The 14,657-nt window shown below is 39.6% G+C and overlaps 1 protein-coding gene across 2 annotated transcripts in view; it reads right to left on the minus strand.

The window, feature by feature from the left end:
* Positions 1-1,789: 1,789 nt before the first annotated feature.
* Positions 1,790-14,657, minus strand: part of LOC129337238 (pituitary tumor-transforming gene 1 protein-interacting protein-like) — a 30,978-nt gene continuing 18,110 nt past the window's right edge. For both annotated transcript variants that reach the window (XM_054990789.1, XM_054990788.1), the window contains 3 exons: positions 13,998-14,063; positions 11,358-11,404; positions 1,790-3,100 (listed from right to left, as the gene is read on the minus strand). In XM_054990789.1, the coding sequence (XP_054846764.1) occupies positions 3,051-3,100; positions 11,358-11,404; positions 13,998-14,063 (163 nt within the window). In that variant the 3' untranslated portion in view covers positions 1,790-3,050. The remainder of the gene's footprint in view (positions 3,101-11,357; positions 11,405-13,997; positions 14,064-14,657) is intronic.

Below are 14,657 nucleotides of genomic sequence, written 5' to 3' on the forward strand. Positions count from 1 at the left end.
TATTGGTTTGTGCGGCCCTAGTGCAAGCAGCAGCCATCTTGCCAGGCATGTAACACCAACCCTATGTGGTTAACTTTCAGTGCACGCCTATGAGTCTTCAGGAGTGGGCGAGGGACGGGGAGAGCCAGAGAGACATATTGTAACATTTTAAAATAATGAACCAAATAATTTCACATTTTGATACGTACATTTACGTTGCATCTTAATTTTAGCTGCTGAAGCTCAGCAGCTGATTAAAATGCAAAACTCAGTCCATAACCAAATGACATGTGCTGTTTTTATCTGACCTGCAAAATCCAAAATTCCCCCCTTTCCCCAGGCAACAGCCACTTACACAACCATAGCTTACACACATGATCTCCGCATAGCGTGGCATTATATGGGTTATTCTGAACACACGCACGCACGCACGCACGCACGCACGCACGCAGAGAGAGAGAGAGAGAGAGAGAGAGAGAGAGAGAGAGAGAGAGAGAGAGAGAGAGAGAGAGAGAGAGAGAGAGAGAGTCACTTTGAACCATCTATTTCTAGGCAATATTAATGATTCAAATCTACTTTGTGCCTTATTCTACCAAAATTTACCGTTTCTCCTCAAGAACACTTGCTCAGTATAGAATATTAATAGTGGCACTTGAAATGCTTCCTGGCTGCATTTTTTGAAGTCATTGTCATACAAATAAAACGCACTGCTGATTGGGAAGAAATTTTCCAAATGTTTACATAACAAAAAGAAATGAACAATTGATTCTCAAAAAGATCTTGTACTTCTGTGCCACAAAGTAAGTAGATGCAAGAGTTTTACACCAGCAATATTTTCAAATTCAGTCCCACTTATTCAAGTCCAGTAGCACCAATTATGTTTACTTAGAAATCAGTACTATTAATTTTTACAAAAGTATGCTTAGGATTGCAATCATGGAAAAAGTACTAATACACCATAAAATGTTAATTGGAAATATGGAGGATGAGAAATGTACAAAAATAGAACACATTCTTTGAAGATTGCTCAGAGAATTTCAAGAGACCGTCTTTCAGGAGATGATCTTTCTGCTCTGATACCCAAGTTAAAGCAATGCAAGGCATGTCCTTTCCAATGGACTTGTCTTAACTAGTATGCCAAAGTATAGTCAAACAAGCTAAGATCCAGGAGATCCATCAAGATGATTTTCCGTGGCTCTGTAGAGTAGCCGTGGGGCAGGAGAGTTAACCAGATGCCAGTTCAGAAAATCTACTGCATCTCTGGGATTCAAGGAAGAGATGCAGTCACGTGTTGTCAGCATATTGACATTCCAGATCTTTCTACAGTATTTGTTAAATATGAAAGATTATGAGAAATCTCAAAGATAATACAATTTTTTTAAAAAAAGAGATGAAATAAAGGTACTATTGGTGGTGGAGAGTGCCATCAAGTCGTAGCTGACTTATGGCGATGCCAAAGGTACTATTAAAGGTTGAAAAATAAACCAAAAGTTTAACATTTGTATTCTTGTTTTAAAAAATTTCAGTAAAGTGCTCAAGCTTGTATGCAAACTCATCATGGAAATCCAGAATCAAGTTAAGTATAAAATCAAAGTGTTGAAGTGAAATATTTGTCACTTGCCATCATATTTATGCATAGTAAGTACTGCATAAACAAGAAGAGAAAAAGACAACATTTAATGTAGTTCTAATGCAAGGTGCTGAAGAGTCACAAAATAGTTTTTATAAAATGATTCATCGAGGTAAGGCACACACTGAAATCTGTGCTGTAACACAACACTAAAAATCCATTAAAAACCCAAACACATACTTTGTGTATTATTAGTAAAACATTTAATAGCTGGATTGAGGATGTGTTCAGGGAACGAACAGCAACAGGTATTTGACAGCAAGAAAGAAGTTTTTATACAGTTTTGGGAAGACAATCAAGCAATCAAGGAAGGCAAAATACCGCCTGCCTCCAAGGCATATTTACAGAGCTAACAAGTTGATTTATTACCATCTAGAATCTTTCCTGCCTTTTAAAAAGAGAGACAGAATTCACAATTGCAGACAAACTTGAAAACATTTTACAGTGCATTTGGGAGTTGGTGTTCATGTAAAAACAAGCCTAATGTGATTACCTTTTTCAAACATGTTAAAAGCTTGTCTTATGAAGTTACATTAAAGGTTCTCTTAGTGGTTACAAACCAATTAGAACACACACATTGCAGATTAAATACGACTTGTCTATCACCTATCATTTTGTACCAATAAAAGGGTTAGACAAAAAGAAGGGGTTGGCGATTTTTGCCTATTCTTCTGCTCTGGCCCTTCCTTTCAGCAGAAATGGGTACTGGATCCAAGCCACTATAATCACAATCTGGATCCCTCAACATTTACAGGCTCTTTATGCTTCCTTCTGCTCATTTCCCTGGAAAGCACAGGTTTCATTGGCTAAAACTCCACTGAGATTAAGCAAGACATGAGGGAAGCAGGGTGTGCTAGGAAAGGAGATATTGGGAAGAAGGGACAATAACAGCAGAATGACATTTTTACAGCCCTTAAATGACCTCATTTAGAAGGCTTGGGTGGTGCAGGAACATACCAGCTAGAACAGCAGCACAGGTATCTATTAGTTCTTGCATCCGCACAGAAGTTGCTGAAGCCAAAGCGACAAGTGCACACTGTTATTATTGTTCACTTATACCCCTAACGTTCTGTTAACAGTCATGAAGGTGAAGGCTGTAATTGTCATCACTTGGAACCATAGATGTCTGTACTCTTAAACACTTGCAAACAATTATTCAACATATATTTGACAAGGTTTTTTTATTTAGCAATATGGAAAATAAGACATAATCTGAATTTTGTAACTGTTACGTTAGAAGAAAATTACATGATTTTTATTTCAGTCTCTCAATTCTCATTCCATTAAAGATTTAGAGAAGGAAAAATGTTTCCTGTGTGAGAAGGAAAAAGAATATGATGTTCCACCACACATTTATGAACACATTTGGTATCTAAAAACTGAACCAAAGAATTATCTTTAAACTTCCTACTCCTTTAAAAAAGCAATGCACAGTCCATTTTCATTCGTTCTCATATCTGCTGTATGGATGGTCAGAATCCTGGAGAAGACCTATGGGGAGAAAAGCACAGGACAATATTAGATTCCAGAAAACACCAACTTGGTGACTCAAGATCTCAGCTATTAACAACCAGGGAATCAATACACAGGAACGTCCCGTCCTAAGCAGTTGTTACTACTACTACAGCACATCACAAACCCCATCACTTCTATATACCCAACACCCATTACCAAATTGTGCTGAGGTTCACCAGAATACACCAGCAAAGGCAATCAGTGATGCATGCCATTGTACAGGGTTCATTACTGTAGGCCCTTCATTTGCATTATCACAACATTGTCACTGTGAAATATGATCAACAGCATCCAGACTAGAGGTTGGCAAGAAAGTTGTTCATTGACAACACTCCCAGTCTTGGTGAGAGACAGCTGGATTCAGAGACCCCTTATTAAATGTGGATAAACACCCTTAAATATAAATGACAAAGGCCAAATGCAGTCAACAATTAATTCCAGCTACCATTTAGTTTAAACTAAAGCACATATCTGTCACCATCCACTAAAAGCCAAACTACGAGATGCTTTGCACATGTTCGTCATGTGTCAGGTCCCACAAGGTTCCCTGGGAGGGGTAGTCTTACAAAGAACAGCTGTTTGATGAGATTCTCTGCTGGGGAATCTCTCTTTCAAAAAGCTACCTGGCTTGGGTTTTCCCCTGAGAACTTGGGGGGGGGATGGGAACAGGAGGCGGGAAAAAAGTCGAGGCTTTTTGCAAGAGAGAGAGAAGATCCCTCCCACTGAGATTCTTACTACTTTGTGATTGTCTATCCAGCTTTTCCTTCTCTCCTCCTTTCTTCCTTCTCATCCTCATCTCCTCCCCTCTTTTTTTTTTTAATGTAAAGTCAGTTGCAGGATCAATAAATCACTGGTTTGAAAGCACGGAGGTCCCCTTTTTATTCTTTTTGCAGACAGCCCTTGCAAGTGAAATTGACCGTCCTCATCAATTTTACCTCCTAGCTAAATAGAGGGGGCCAGTCAATTTTACCCCTAGCTAAGTGAAATTGACAAAGCTCAGATAATTTCACTTCTACAGGGCTCTCTACAAAAAGAAAAGGGAATATTCCCTTGGTGCTTTCAACACTGAGCAGCTGATTTTTATAAAACTACACTTCCCAGGGAACCTTGCAGGACCTGACATGCACCCACATGTATCGTGTAGTTTCTCTCCAAGAAACCAAGACAATGAGGTACCACACACCCTTGGACACTGAGGAAAAGTCATCCTGTGTATTCCAACATGAAATGAGATGAGCAAATGACAGGTTGGATCTGGTACAAAGAACATGTGCGGTTTGTGCAAGAACCCCTTATCTTCCTGGATTTCCTCACAGCAGCCAATTCTGACCCCAGCAAAATTGACTGCTGAAGTTGCAGGTCCCACAGGGACTAACTGCCATGCAGGTCCGGAGGATGTTGGGGGGGGGGGGATTTGAAATTGCTCCCATCTCTCTCTTCCTCTATCCAAGCCCACTCACCCAAGAAGCAAGAGTGAGCTATTTCACCTCCTTCCCCCACCCCACTGCATTCTCCCAACATGTGCAGCTATTACTCCATAGAGAAGGAACTTTCTCAGGGTCAGAAATGTCTGCCTTCCACTAATGACCCACAGGATCAAACCTGTTATCATCATATAGTAACTACATGATAAAACAATGTGTGGCATCACAGGATAAGCAGAATAACAATAGTATATAATGTATCTGAAGAATGTGATGGTATATAATCAAATAGCAATCACAGCAGGTGCCATCATGAGGGTGGTTATACTATGCCAGAATATTTATCGCACCAAGGACAAGCAACGTTTATGCAAGTTTTTTAAAAGACAGTACTTTAAAAAGGCAAGATACAGCAAGAAGTAAATTGCAACAGTACGCTCAGAGCCAGGTAGTAAATGTGGATCTAGAAATCAGATGCACAAATAAATGCTAGTCTGTACAATTTATGGCAAATGCAGCATTGCCCAAATACACCCAGAACTGGGAAAAGATTTCTTGCCGTTACTATAATCATTTGAAATTACATCACTACATAGTACAGCTAGGGAATGTTTACCACTCAGTAAACATCCCTTATTTAATTTACTAATGTTTCTCAATAAAAGCTGACAAAAGCATCACTTTGGTATCTTTGAAGTCCAATATGGATGTGCTTAAGAACGTATACCTTCCCAAGTGCACACAGTCTCTGGCAGTGTCTTGTAGATATAAGCCCCAGAGGTGGTACAGGACTGGGTTCATACGGGAAATTCCTGTGTGTGCCAGCTGCTCCTATACATTACACAATCATGCCAAATCATCTGGGCTATGCTTCAGTACACAGGCCAACACAAATCTCACCAAGTACTATCTGCCAATGCTGCTGCAGCAAATTCATAAACAAAAGCTATGTAGAAAACATGTTCCATACTACCAGAGAAAAATATGAAATAGTAAACCCAATCCAGGGTCTATTGCTGGGTCAACAAATGCAGCTGTGTCTGTACACGTTTTACTGGCACTCTTATTTACAGTACAGAAATGTCTCTTTGGAAGAGACCAGGAGGCTATCTAGTTCTATTACATCCCCATGGCCCAAAAACTACACAGTGCAGAGAATATTTCAAGAGAAAAGATACTTGCAAACCAAATGGCTCCAGATAATCCGAGCAGTCAAAGCAACCCACATAGTACAGAGGATAGCGACAGCCTTCCCAAAGTATCTAGGTCATGGGCCAGCCAATTCACTCTTGACGCAATTCCATCAAAGGGGTGGGGGGATGGCTTTTCATTCCTTGAAACTCAGGGCAGTACTAATTAGTGGACTCAAACTTAATTTGAATTTGTCTGGTGCTCACCTAGAAACTAATCTTTTTCTTCAGGCCTGGATTCAAAGGAATTCATGCAGCTCTGGGAGCTGGCAGATCACAAACCCTCTCTTGTGACTTGGGAAGTGATGGCGGTTTCTGCACTGTGCTTAGGTGGCTGTGAATCATTGCCCTACGGAATGTCCCTTGCCTCTCATGAATAACGGGACCAGCAGAGCTCAAATGCTCCCTCCATAGAATGAATTGTGCATGATTCAAACTGTTTGGCCAAATAAACTAGAATTCTTAATAAGATCTTCTAGGAGTCCATCTCTGTCCTTCGTTCAGTAATTGTAACAATTATTATGTGCCCTCATCTGGACATAAGGGAAGATCACTGTTCCTTTCACAAAACACAAGTTTGCGCTACATGAAATTCTGCAGTTGTTACAACATCGGGAGTTTGGTTGAGCATGGGGTTTCATTTTCCAGCAAATAAACAAATAATACTGGTTGTAGCAGATCTATGGGAAGGACAGCATGAACAACCCAAGATCAGATCATTCTACCGACAGGATTGGATTCAGTAGAAAATTTGCACTGATGGAAGGGGGCAATTTCTGCCTAATTTCCACTCCCATAGCAGACCACCAACTTGTCCCTAAAGTTGTTCCTAGAGTTCCCTTGTCCTGCAAAAGTAGCACTAACAGAAATGCCTTATACAAACACTGATTTTGCTGAGAATCCAACCCATAAGTTCTAGAGAAATATCATGGAAAGAGGTCTCTTATTGGAGAGCAATTCTCTTTTGTGAGTCTAACAATAGGGAGACAATGAATTCTAGGTTACTATTAACATAAAGCAATTAGCTTGAGAGAATTGCAACTTTAGTGATAAATGCCATTTCAGGGACACTTCATTGAAAGCAAAGCACTAGCCACAGAGATTGCAACGTGTGCCTGTACATCCCTTGATGCTCATCTGAATTATCTGAGGCATGCACAACTTGCAGCTGCTGAACCAGGATATCTGATTCTTAATTCAGAAACTTAACAGGATAGAGTGGTGGTTACAAGCCCCTTTCTTTCTCAGTTAGATTTTTCCTTTAACCTTCTTCTTTCACCCACTGGGTAGATTGCTGCCACCAGGAATTATATTCCAAAATAAGTAATTTAAATTTCCCTTTTAATAATGTGCCCAAACATCAGGCTACTTCGTGGGACTATGTAGCCCTGAGGATAGGAATGGGATATATAGGAATGACAGATACCCTGGGATAAAAAAAAACCCAAAATAAACATTTTTAAAAGAAGTGTATCGGTTTCACACTACTATTTTAAGCTTGATGCTTTCAAAGATAGGCGCAGTCACACAGATCTTTATAAACTTCCTCTCTCAGGCGCACAGTTTGCCTGCTTCTGATAGATCACTCCTCTCACTCCAACGTACATAGACTTTCTCTCAGGCGCACACACAGTTTGCCTGTCTAAACCAGAATCAACATTTCACTCAGAAAAGCAGATACCCTCAGGCTGCACACAGTTTGCCTGCTTTGCCCAGACTGAATCCTTTCTCTCCACTCAGTAACTAAAAACTGCAGTTCACCTTGCCCACACTCAGTCATCAACCAATCATCTCACTCTCTCATTCCTCTCTTGCACCCCTCTCTTCATCTGTAGCACACTAAGCATTTAAAGACACACATACACTTAAATTACAGTAGTCTTCACTACATTGCTTCACCACTGACTAACAACATGCACTCTGAGAATTTCTTCAGTTTATCGTAAGGCAACTGAACAAATTTATACAAAAATTGTTATGGTCACTGATGTTGCTGCTCAGGATCACAAAGAACATAATGTGAAGCCAGATGTGGAACTCCATTCCACGATTATGGAAATTATCAACTACATTATGTCATATGGCAATATGACTGCAACATATGACAGCAAATCCTGAACCAGAGGATAATGCTTGAAAAGTGGGGAAAGGATATGAGTCATGATGCAAGCTACTGACTGTCTCATGGGGTACACAGAATGTACTGCTAGTTGTCAGTAGACCTTTCCATGTATGCATAACTTGTCTGAGTTAAGATGAGTATGCTCTCTTGCTTAAGAATGCAAGAAGTGCATTGCTGGATCAGATGCAAGCCCACCTAATCCAACACTCTTTGAAACATACCAGGCAGCTACCAGACACTAAGGTGGCCCGCCAGATTTTAGCCAGTGGAAATCTATCAACCCCTTCTATCCATTCCTGTTCCATGGAAGATTTTTTAGGGTCTAATAAAAAAATGTAACATGAAACGCAGCAATGTTTTACTCACATAAGCATAAAATGGAAGCAAATACTCACCAATTACATCTATTCCCTTTGAAACTTGCTCCAGCAAAAAATAATCTAAGTGCTTCTCTAAAACTTGTTTAGCAGTGAACACATAATTTGAGTAATCAAACTGTATTCATACAAGAACATATGAAAAAGTGACAAACCCTACAACAAAGAGCCCATTCAAATAGAGTATTCCCATTTATTAAAGCCTTACTGCTTCCAGAGTTCCCAAAGGACTGAGGCTAGAGTGAGCGACACCTGCGATGCGTTATAAATGTGTAATTACCATTTAAATGGAGCCAGAAAAGCTGTTGGGTGAAGTGGGGGGGGGAAGGCATTTCCTTACATCTAAACAAGGCTGACATTTCAGACGAGATCATCTTAATTTAGCAATAGGTTAACAAAGCATTTGCCACTCTGTCATTCATCCTTGTCTATTTAAGAGAGAATCTTTCTCTGCAGGGCACTGGAGAACAATACAGTATAGTGCCTCCATAGCTTTTAGCCATATTAGACCATCATTAAATGTGGTTTGCAATTATGTCTTTACCAGACTAATATTAAACAAAGGCAGATTGTTCAAGAAAAAGCACAAGGGATTCTTATTTTGGTTTTGTATTTCATTACTTTGCTGAGAATTAGCAGCACATGACTTATTTTACATTAGTTTTCAGAAAGGACCTCAAATAGATGCTTACAGTCTAAAAGTTTTGAAAGACCTGTCTATCTATCATCAGATGAGTGTACATGCTGCAAGTCACATTACTTAAGCCCAGAAGTACAGAATGTGGAATTTTGTTTCCTCAGACTCCTAGCCTTCATTAAAAAGAAAAGGCCACTTTTTAGTCTCTCCAGTCACTTTCACTCATCTTGCACAAAGATAAGGAGCTGTTGCCTGGTGAAATTTCAGAAACCAAAAGAGGCTAAGCAAGATTTCTAATGATACCTAGCTAGGTGAAATAGAGTTATGCCAAGCAAGCAAATATGCATTTCTTTGCATATTTAAACATAAGAAGTAAAACATAAAGAGCGCCATTGACTTTTTCAAGGTAAGAGACGAGCAGAGGTGATTTGCCATTGCCTTCCTTCGCATAGTAGTTTTCCTTGGTCATCTCCCATCAAAATACCAACCCTGCTTAGCTTCCAAGTCTTGACAAGATCAGGCTAGCCTGGATGATTAGGGCGGCAAATTAAACATAATTTATGAATCTCACAGAATTTAACTTTTCTTGGTACATATTTTGAATCATGGGCAAAACATTTCCTTTCTCCCAATACACAGTATTAAAATAAGTTAAGAACATAAGAGAAGCCAGTTTGGATCAGGCCAATGGCCCATCCAGTCCAATACTCTGTCACACAGTGGCCAAAAAACCAGGTGTCATCAGGAGGTCTGCCAGTGGGGAAGGGACACTAGAAGCACTAGAAGTTCTTAGATATATACCATTTTTTTGTCTAATATAAGCAGCAGACCAGATCGCAGAAAGAGCTGACTGGTATGAAGAGAACTTAGCAATACAGCACAGAGTAACTTTCTATACTTTTTTTCCTTTATAGCAAAGGAAGTACAGGGACTTTGCTTTGCAGGGCGGAACACAGTAGCATAAATCATTACAGGATTTACAACACCAATAGTACTCTACTACTCCAAACACATTCACATGGAAATAAGAACCTGTAACACCAACACATACTTGAGAACCAAGCACTAGCTGGAACATGATGATACTTGAGCACTGACCACATGCATGAAAACATACATCTAAGCTCTTAGGTGCCCAGAAAACTCTAGCCAGAATAAATATGAATGTATGCACCTGATCAAAAGTTTGCTTCACCTGATCAAAGGACAATTATTTAAGGTCGTTGGTACTTCAGGCTTGGTTCACACCAACAGCAAACCGTGATTTGGTTCTGCATGCCAGAGGCTCAGTTGTTTCCCCCCTTCCTTTGTGCTTTTCAATTTTCTCCTTCATTTTCAACTACACAAATCACAGCTTGCCATTATATTTGAAAGTGGTAAATTATAAAATGCCTGCACATTGGAAGCGCTCACAAAGGTTCTGGAGGAAATGGCAAAACTATGCTTTCATTACCCAACAATGGTACAAGTCTACACAAGGGAGGCAATTGTGTTGGAGGCTCACACATTACTTACACTTCACATAATCAGTCCACTTATAACTGAGATGTCTCTATAAGTAGCCATAGCTTAAGTGTTTGGGACTCATAAACCAATCTACATTTAAACAGACAAAGTTATTATGAGTTTTACTATATGTATAACCATGTATCTTGCTTACGGGGTCTGGCAAAGTAAAAAGTTTGATTCTAATCTTCACTGATGTGTTTAGTCCAAAGTGGGGTTACTATTTTTTAATTCTATTATGTTGTGATTTGTATCATTGCAAACAGGAGTCTTGTGGTATCTACACTTTTATTACAGCATAAATTCAGACTGAAGTCCACTTTATCAGCTGTATGTAGCATATCCTCATTATGTTTGCATAGTGTGCACCATGTGCATGTGTCTGAAAAAACAGACACTAATCCACCAAAGCTTAAACTAGAACAAGAAGTTGTGCATCTTTCAGGCAACACAAGACTCCTCTGTTTATTTTTTATGCAATAAACAGTTTGTTCTCTAAAGTCTAGAGACTGGAAATATGCTTAACCTGAGGATTAAATCTATTTTCTGAAACTAACGTTTAGATCTAGTGCAGTTATAAATGCTAACCATGATAATCCCTAACCATAGTCTGTCATGTTGATCTACAACACACAGTAAGATCCTGCTTATTTTACTGATCTGACCTCAGCCATTGGAAAATGGTGAGCTTCCACTGTCATATGAAAGGCTGGAGAGGTGGGGGAACTGCCTTAACTACCAAATGTCATCTTCACACTTGCAAGAGAGCACGTATATCATGTTGTGCATTCCAGAACACCAAAAATCACCCTTGTCCATGTACCTGGGAAAAAGACATTTCAACAAGGGCACCAACAAGCAACAACTTCTATGACAAAACAGCTTATTTTAATTATTACTGTACATTTTAACAGGTTGTTTAGACTAAAAACTGAGCTGAAAAGATTAGAGTTTGTATTACATTTCAACATACATACCATATTTCTTGCGTATCTCATCATGCTTCGCTTTTCTTTCATGTTTCCTGCAAAGGTTATGAATATTAGGAAATTGAAAGACTTGTTAAGAAAGCATTTTTAAACATGAAAAAAAACAGATGCTTTGGCATACCTGCTAAAAAATAACAGGCATATTACCAGCACATGGATCTCACCCACAGTTATCTCCATGGCCAGAATGAAGTCTGGGGGTCCACAGATCCAACAGTGGAGCTATTTTAATGCACCATAAATTGCAGGTTATATTTTAAGCAGACGTTTGATTTATTCTCACATCAGCATATTTTAGAAACTAACATCTGATTCAGTCCTTCCTTCAAAGATGCTTGTATAACCTGAGTGAATTTCCAGTGAATGAAGTGGGTATACTAAAATAACCATATTTTTCTTATGAATTCTAGCATATGTAAGTGGAAAAACAGGGACACTGCAGAGGTTTCAGTAAGTAGGCAGATGCTATATTAGTTTATACAGAAGATGGGACAGCTTTTCTTTTAGCTTCAGGTTGCCGATAAAGAAACCTCCAGGACTGATCATTTTAGTAGCTGAAGTTGAAAGGACTGCTGGGAGATCTATTTCTGCTTAACAGCCCAAAGACAGCAATAAATTTAGCATTATATGGAGGGCATGAACTAAACTGATAGAGATCCATGCCTCGACTCGGAACACGGCAGTGACATTTGCATGGTTCTCACAGGGTTCACTGGATTGATTTAGCATAAACTCTTGGTTGGATTTAGTTTCACCCAGCCATTTTTCTATTTCACTAGCAGTTGCTCAAGAGAAAGACAAGAAAACACCGTGCTTTAATGCTGATCTGCTGCTGAACCACTTATTCCATAAAGATTACACTGAGCAGCAATCAGATTGGAGGGGAGGCTGTTGGTTGGTCCAGCTGGAGAGGTGGAGAGAAGAACAAGCCATTCTCCACCATGATTTTCTGAACTGTCATACAAGAAGACTTTTGAATCATCTCATCAGATCAGGCAGTCAAAAGATAAGGGCTCAAGAGGTCAAAGTCAGGAGCGCCTGTCCTATGAAGCAAAGGCAAAGCATCTGGGGCTCTTTAGTTTAGAAATAAGATGACTGAGGGGTGACATGATAAGAGGCATACAAAGTCAGGCACAGGAGAGGGATACTTTTCTTATACACCCATAATGTTAGAACTTGGGGTTGCCATACAGAACTGATCAGCAACAAATCCAAAGTACTCAAAAGGAAGCCCTATTTCACACAATGGACAGTTGACTTGTAGAACTCACTGCCATGAGATGTGGTAATAGATTTAAAAGATAACACGACAGATTTATGAAGGACAGATTTGTCATTGGCTATTGTAACAAAACGGGGTCTTCAGATGCAGAAGTTGGGAAGCAATCAGCAGGTGAGGGTAGTTACCTGTCTTCCATGCTTCTGAGTTTCCTTGTGGCCTCTGTCTGGCCACTGCTGGAAACAGGATGCTGAACTAAATGGACCACTAGTCTGATCCAGCTTGGCTACACTTATGTTTTCACTGCAAAATTTTTTACTCTGCTTAACTCATCACTATTTTCTGTTCAACAACGATCCTTTAGTGTTATCAAAATATAGAAAGTACCTTATTCTTTGGATAAAGGTACAGATATAAGGGTGCCTTTAAAATGCTGTCTAAAACAGGAAAGGCAGAAAGTTCAATTTCCATTATGTTGGTTATACCATTATATTTAACGCACAACGTAACATACATTTTACTGACTGAGTTATCAATTTCACAGCTATAATGTGTCTTTCTAATCTGTTAATAGGAAACAGTCAACAAACCAAACTTTATTTTGACGTAAAATCTCAGGGAAAATTTGCTGATAAAAGAACTATCACATAACACACTGCTTCAAAAGTCTTTATCCTATAAAGCTTTTATTCCACCGATGCTGGCCTACCAGTGCAATCCTGGGGAAAATAGTTTAGCCTAGCTATTTTATTTATCCATTGACTTAGAACTAAACACATGGTAATTCTTATTGATATTCATTGCCATCCATGCTGCTGTGGATTGTTTAGCAGGGGGTTGCAAATTCTATCCCTGCTCCAATCACAAAGGAACCCAGACGTGGAAGGAAGCTGCTGGAGTCCACCCTCCAGACAGATCACTGATGTTCACTGGATCCTTATTTTAGAGTTTGTTTTTGTATCTATTCTCTTTTTGAAAATTGTACAACAGCTTGCCTGCCTTCTGGCAGAGTGCAATGTAGAATTAGGAAGAGTACAGATGTGCAGGAAGCTTGGATGCCTGCTTTAGTATGCCAGCTTGGGAGCAGATAACAACACAGCAGCTACAGCACAAAATGTCTTGCTACACTTGAGCTGCAGACAGCATTTCCAGGGATTGCTCTGCCTCAGCACAGCAGCATTTCATTCGACTGTCCCTCACTCTCCACTGGCTGGAAAGCAGGGCAGTTTGTCAGAAGCCTAGAGACTGCCTCCCCAAGCCCCAAATCACTACCCACAGCCTTGCTAAAACTGGGGTTGAAGAGTACCAAGATTTGTACCCAGTGTCATTTGGGGGAGCCATCATTTGTACTAGCATTTCCTAATAACCGCTGAGAGCACTAGTGCAAATTTAATCTTACACAAACATACCGCTGAAGCGACTGCAGATGTTTTTCTTCACGCTCTCTGATAAATCTTTCTTCTTCCTCTAGTCTCCTAAGAAAGAGGAAAGAACATTTTTTGTCACACAAAAACTAATTATCTTTGATGAGGGCTTTCAGACTTTAAAAAAAATCCTAGGATGTCTCCCAATAACTAAGTTTCCATTTCAATTTTTTACTGACATATACTTGCAAAATGGTGAGCATCTATCTTTTAACTATCTGCAAGTTATTCATAAGTTTCTACTTACATATATGCAAGACATCTTTAAAGCTGCTATCACATGCTATTAATTCAGGATTCACTCCTATGGCTGTAGCAACACTTATATTAACAATATCCCACACAAAAGAGCTTTGGCAGAATGTCTTTTTAAAAGTCCTTCTGTATGGAAAGGGGACCTTTTCTACTATTCCCTCCTTGGTGTTTAAATGTCTTAACACAGTATTTGAACACTGTGGCTGTTCCCTTATGGTGGGAAAAGCTGCCTAATGGCCCCACTGCCAGCAGTCCAGACAATTAAGATAACTAGTAGTCTGACAATTCAGCATAAAGCAGAAAAATGACCTGGGGTGTTATAGTATGGGATTTACAGGACTGGGACCCATTTGTCTACTGACTAGCATAGTAGGATATCGATTCCCTGTT

Source organism: Eublepharis macularius, chromosome 11, assembly GCF_028583425.1.
Source record: "Eublepharis macularius isolate TG4126 chromosome 11, MPM_Emac_v1.0, whole genome shotgun sequence".
Lineage (NCBI taxonomy): Eukaryota > Metazoa > Chordata > Lepidosauria > Squamata > Eublepharidae > Eublepharis > Eublepharis macularius.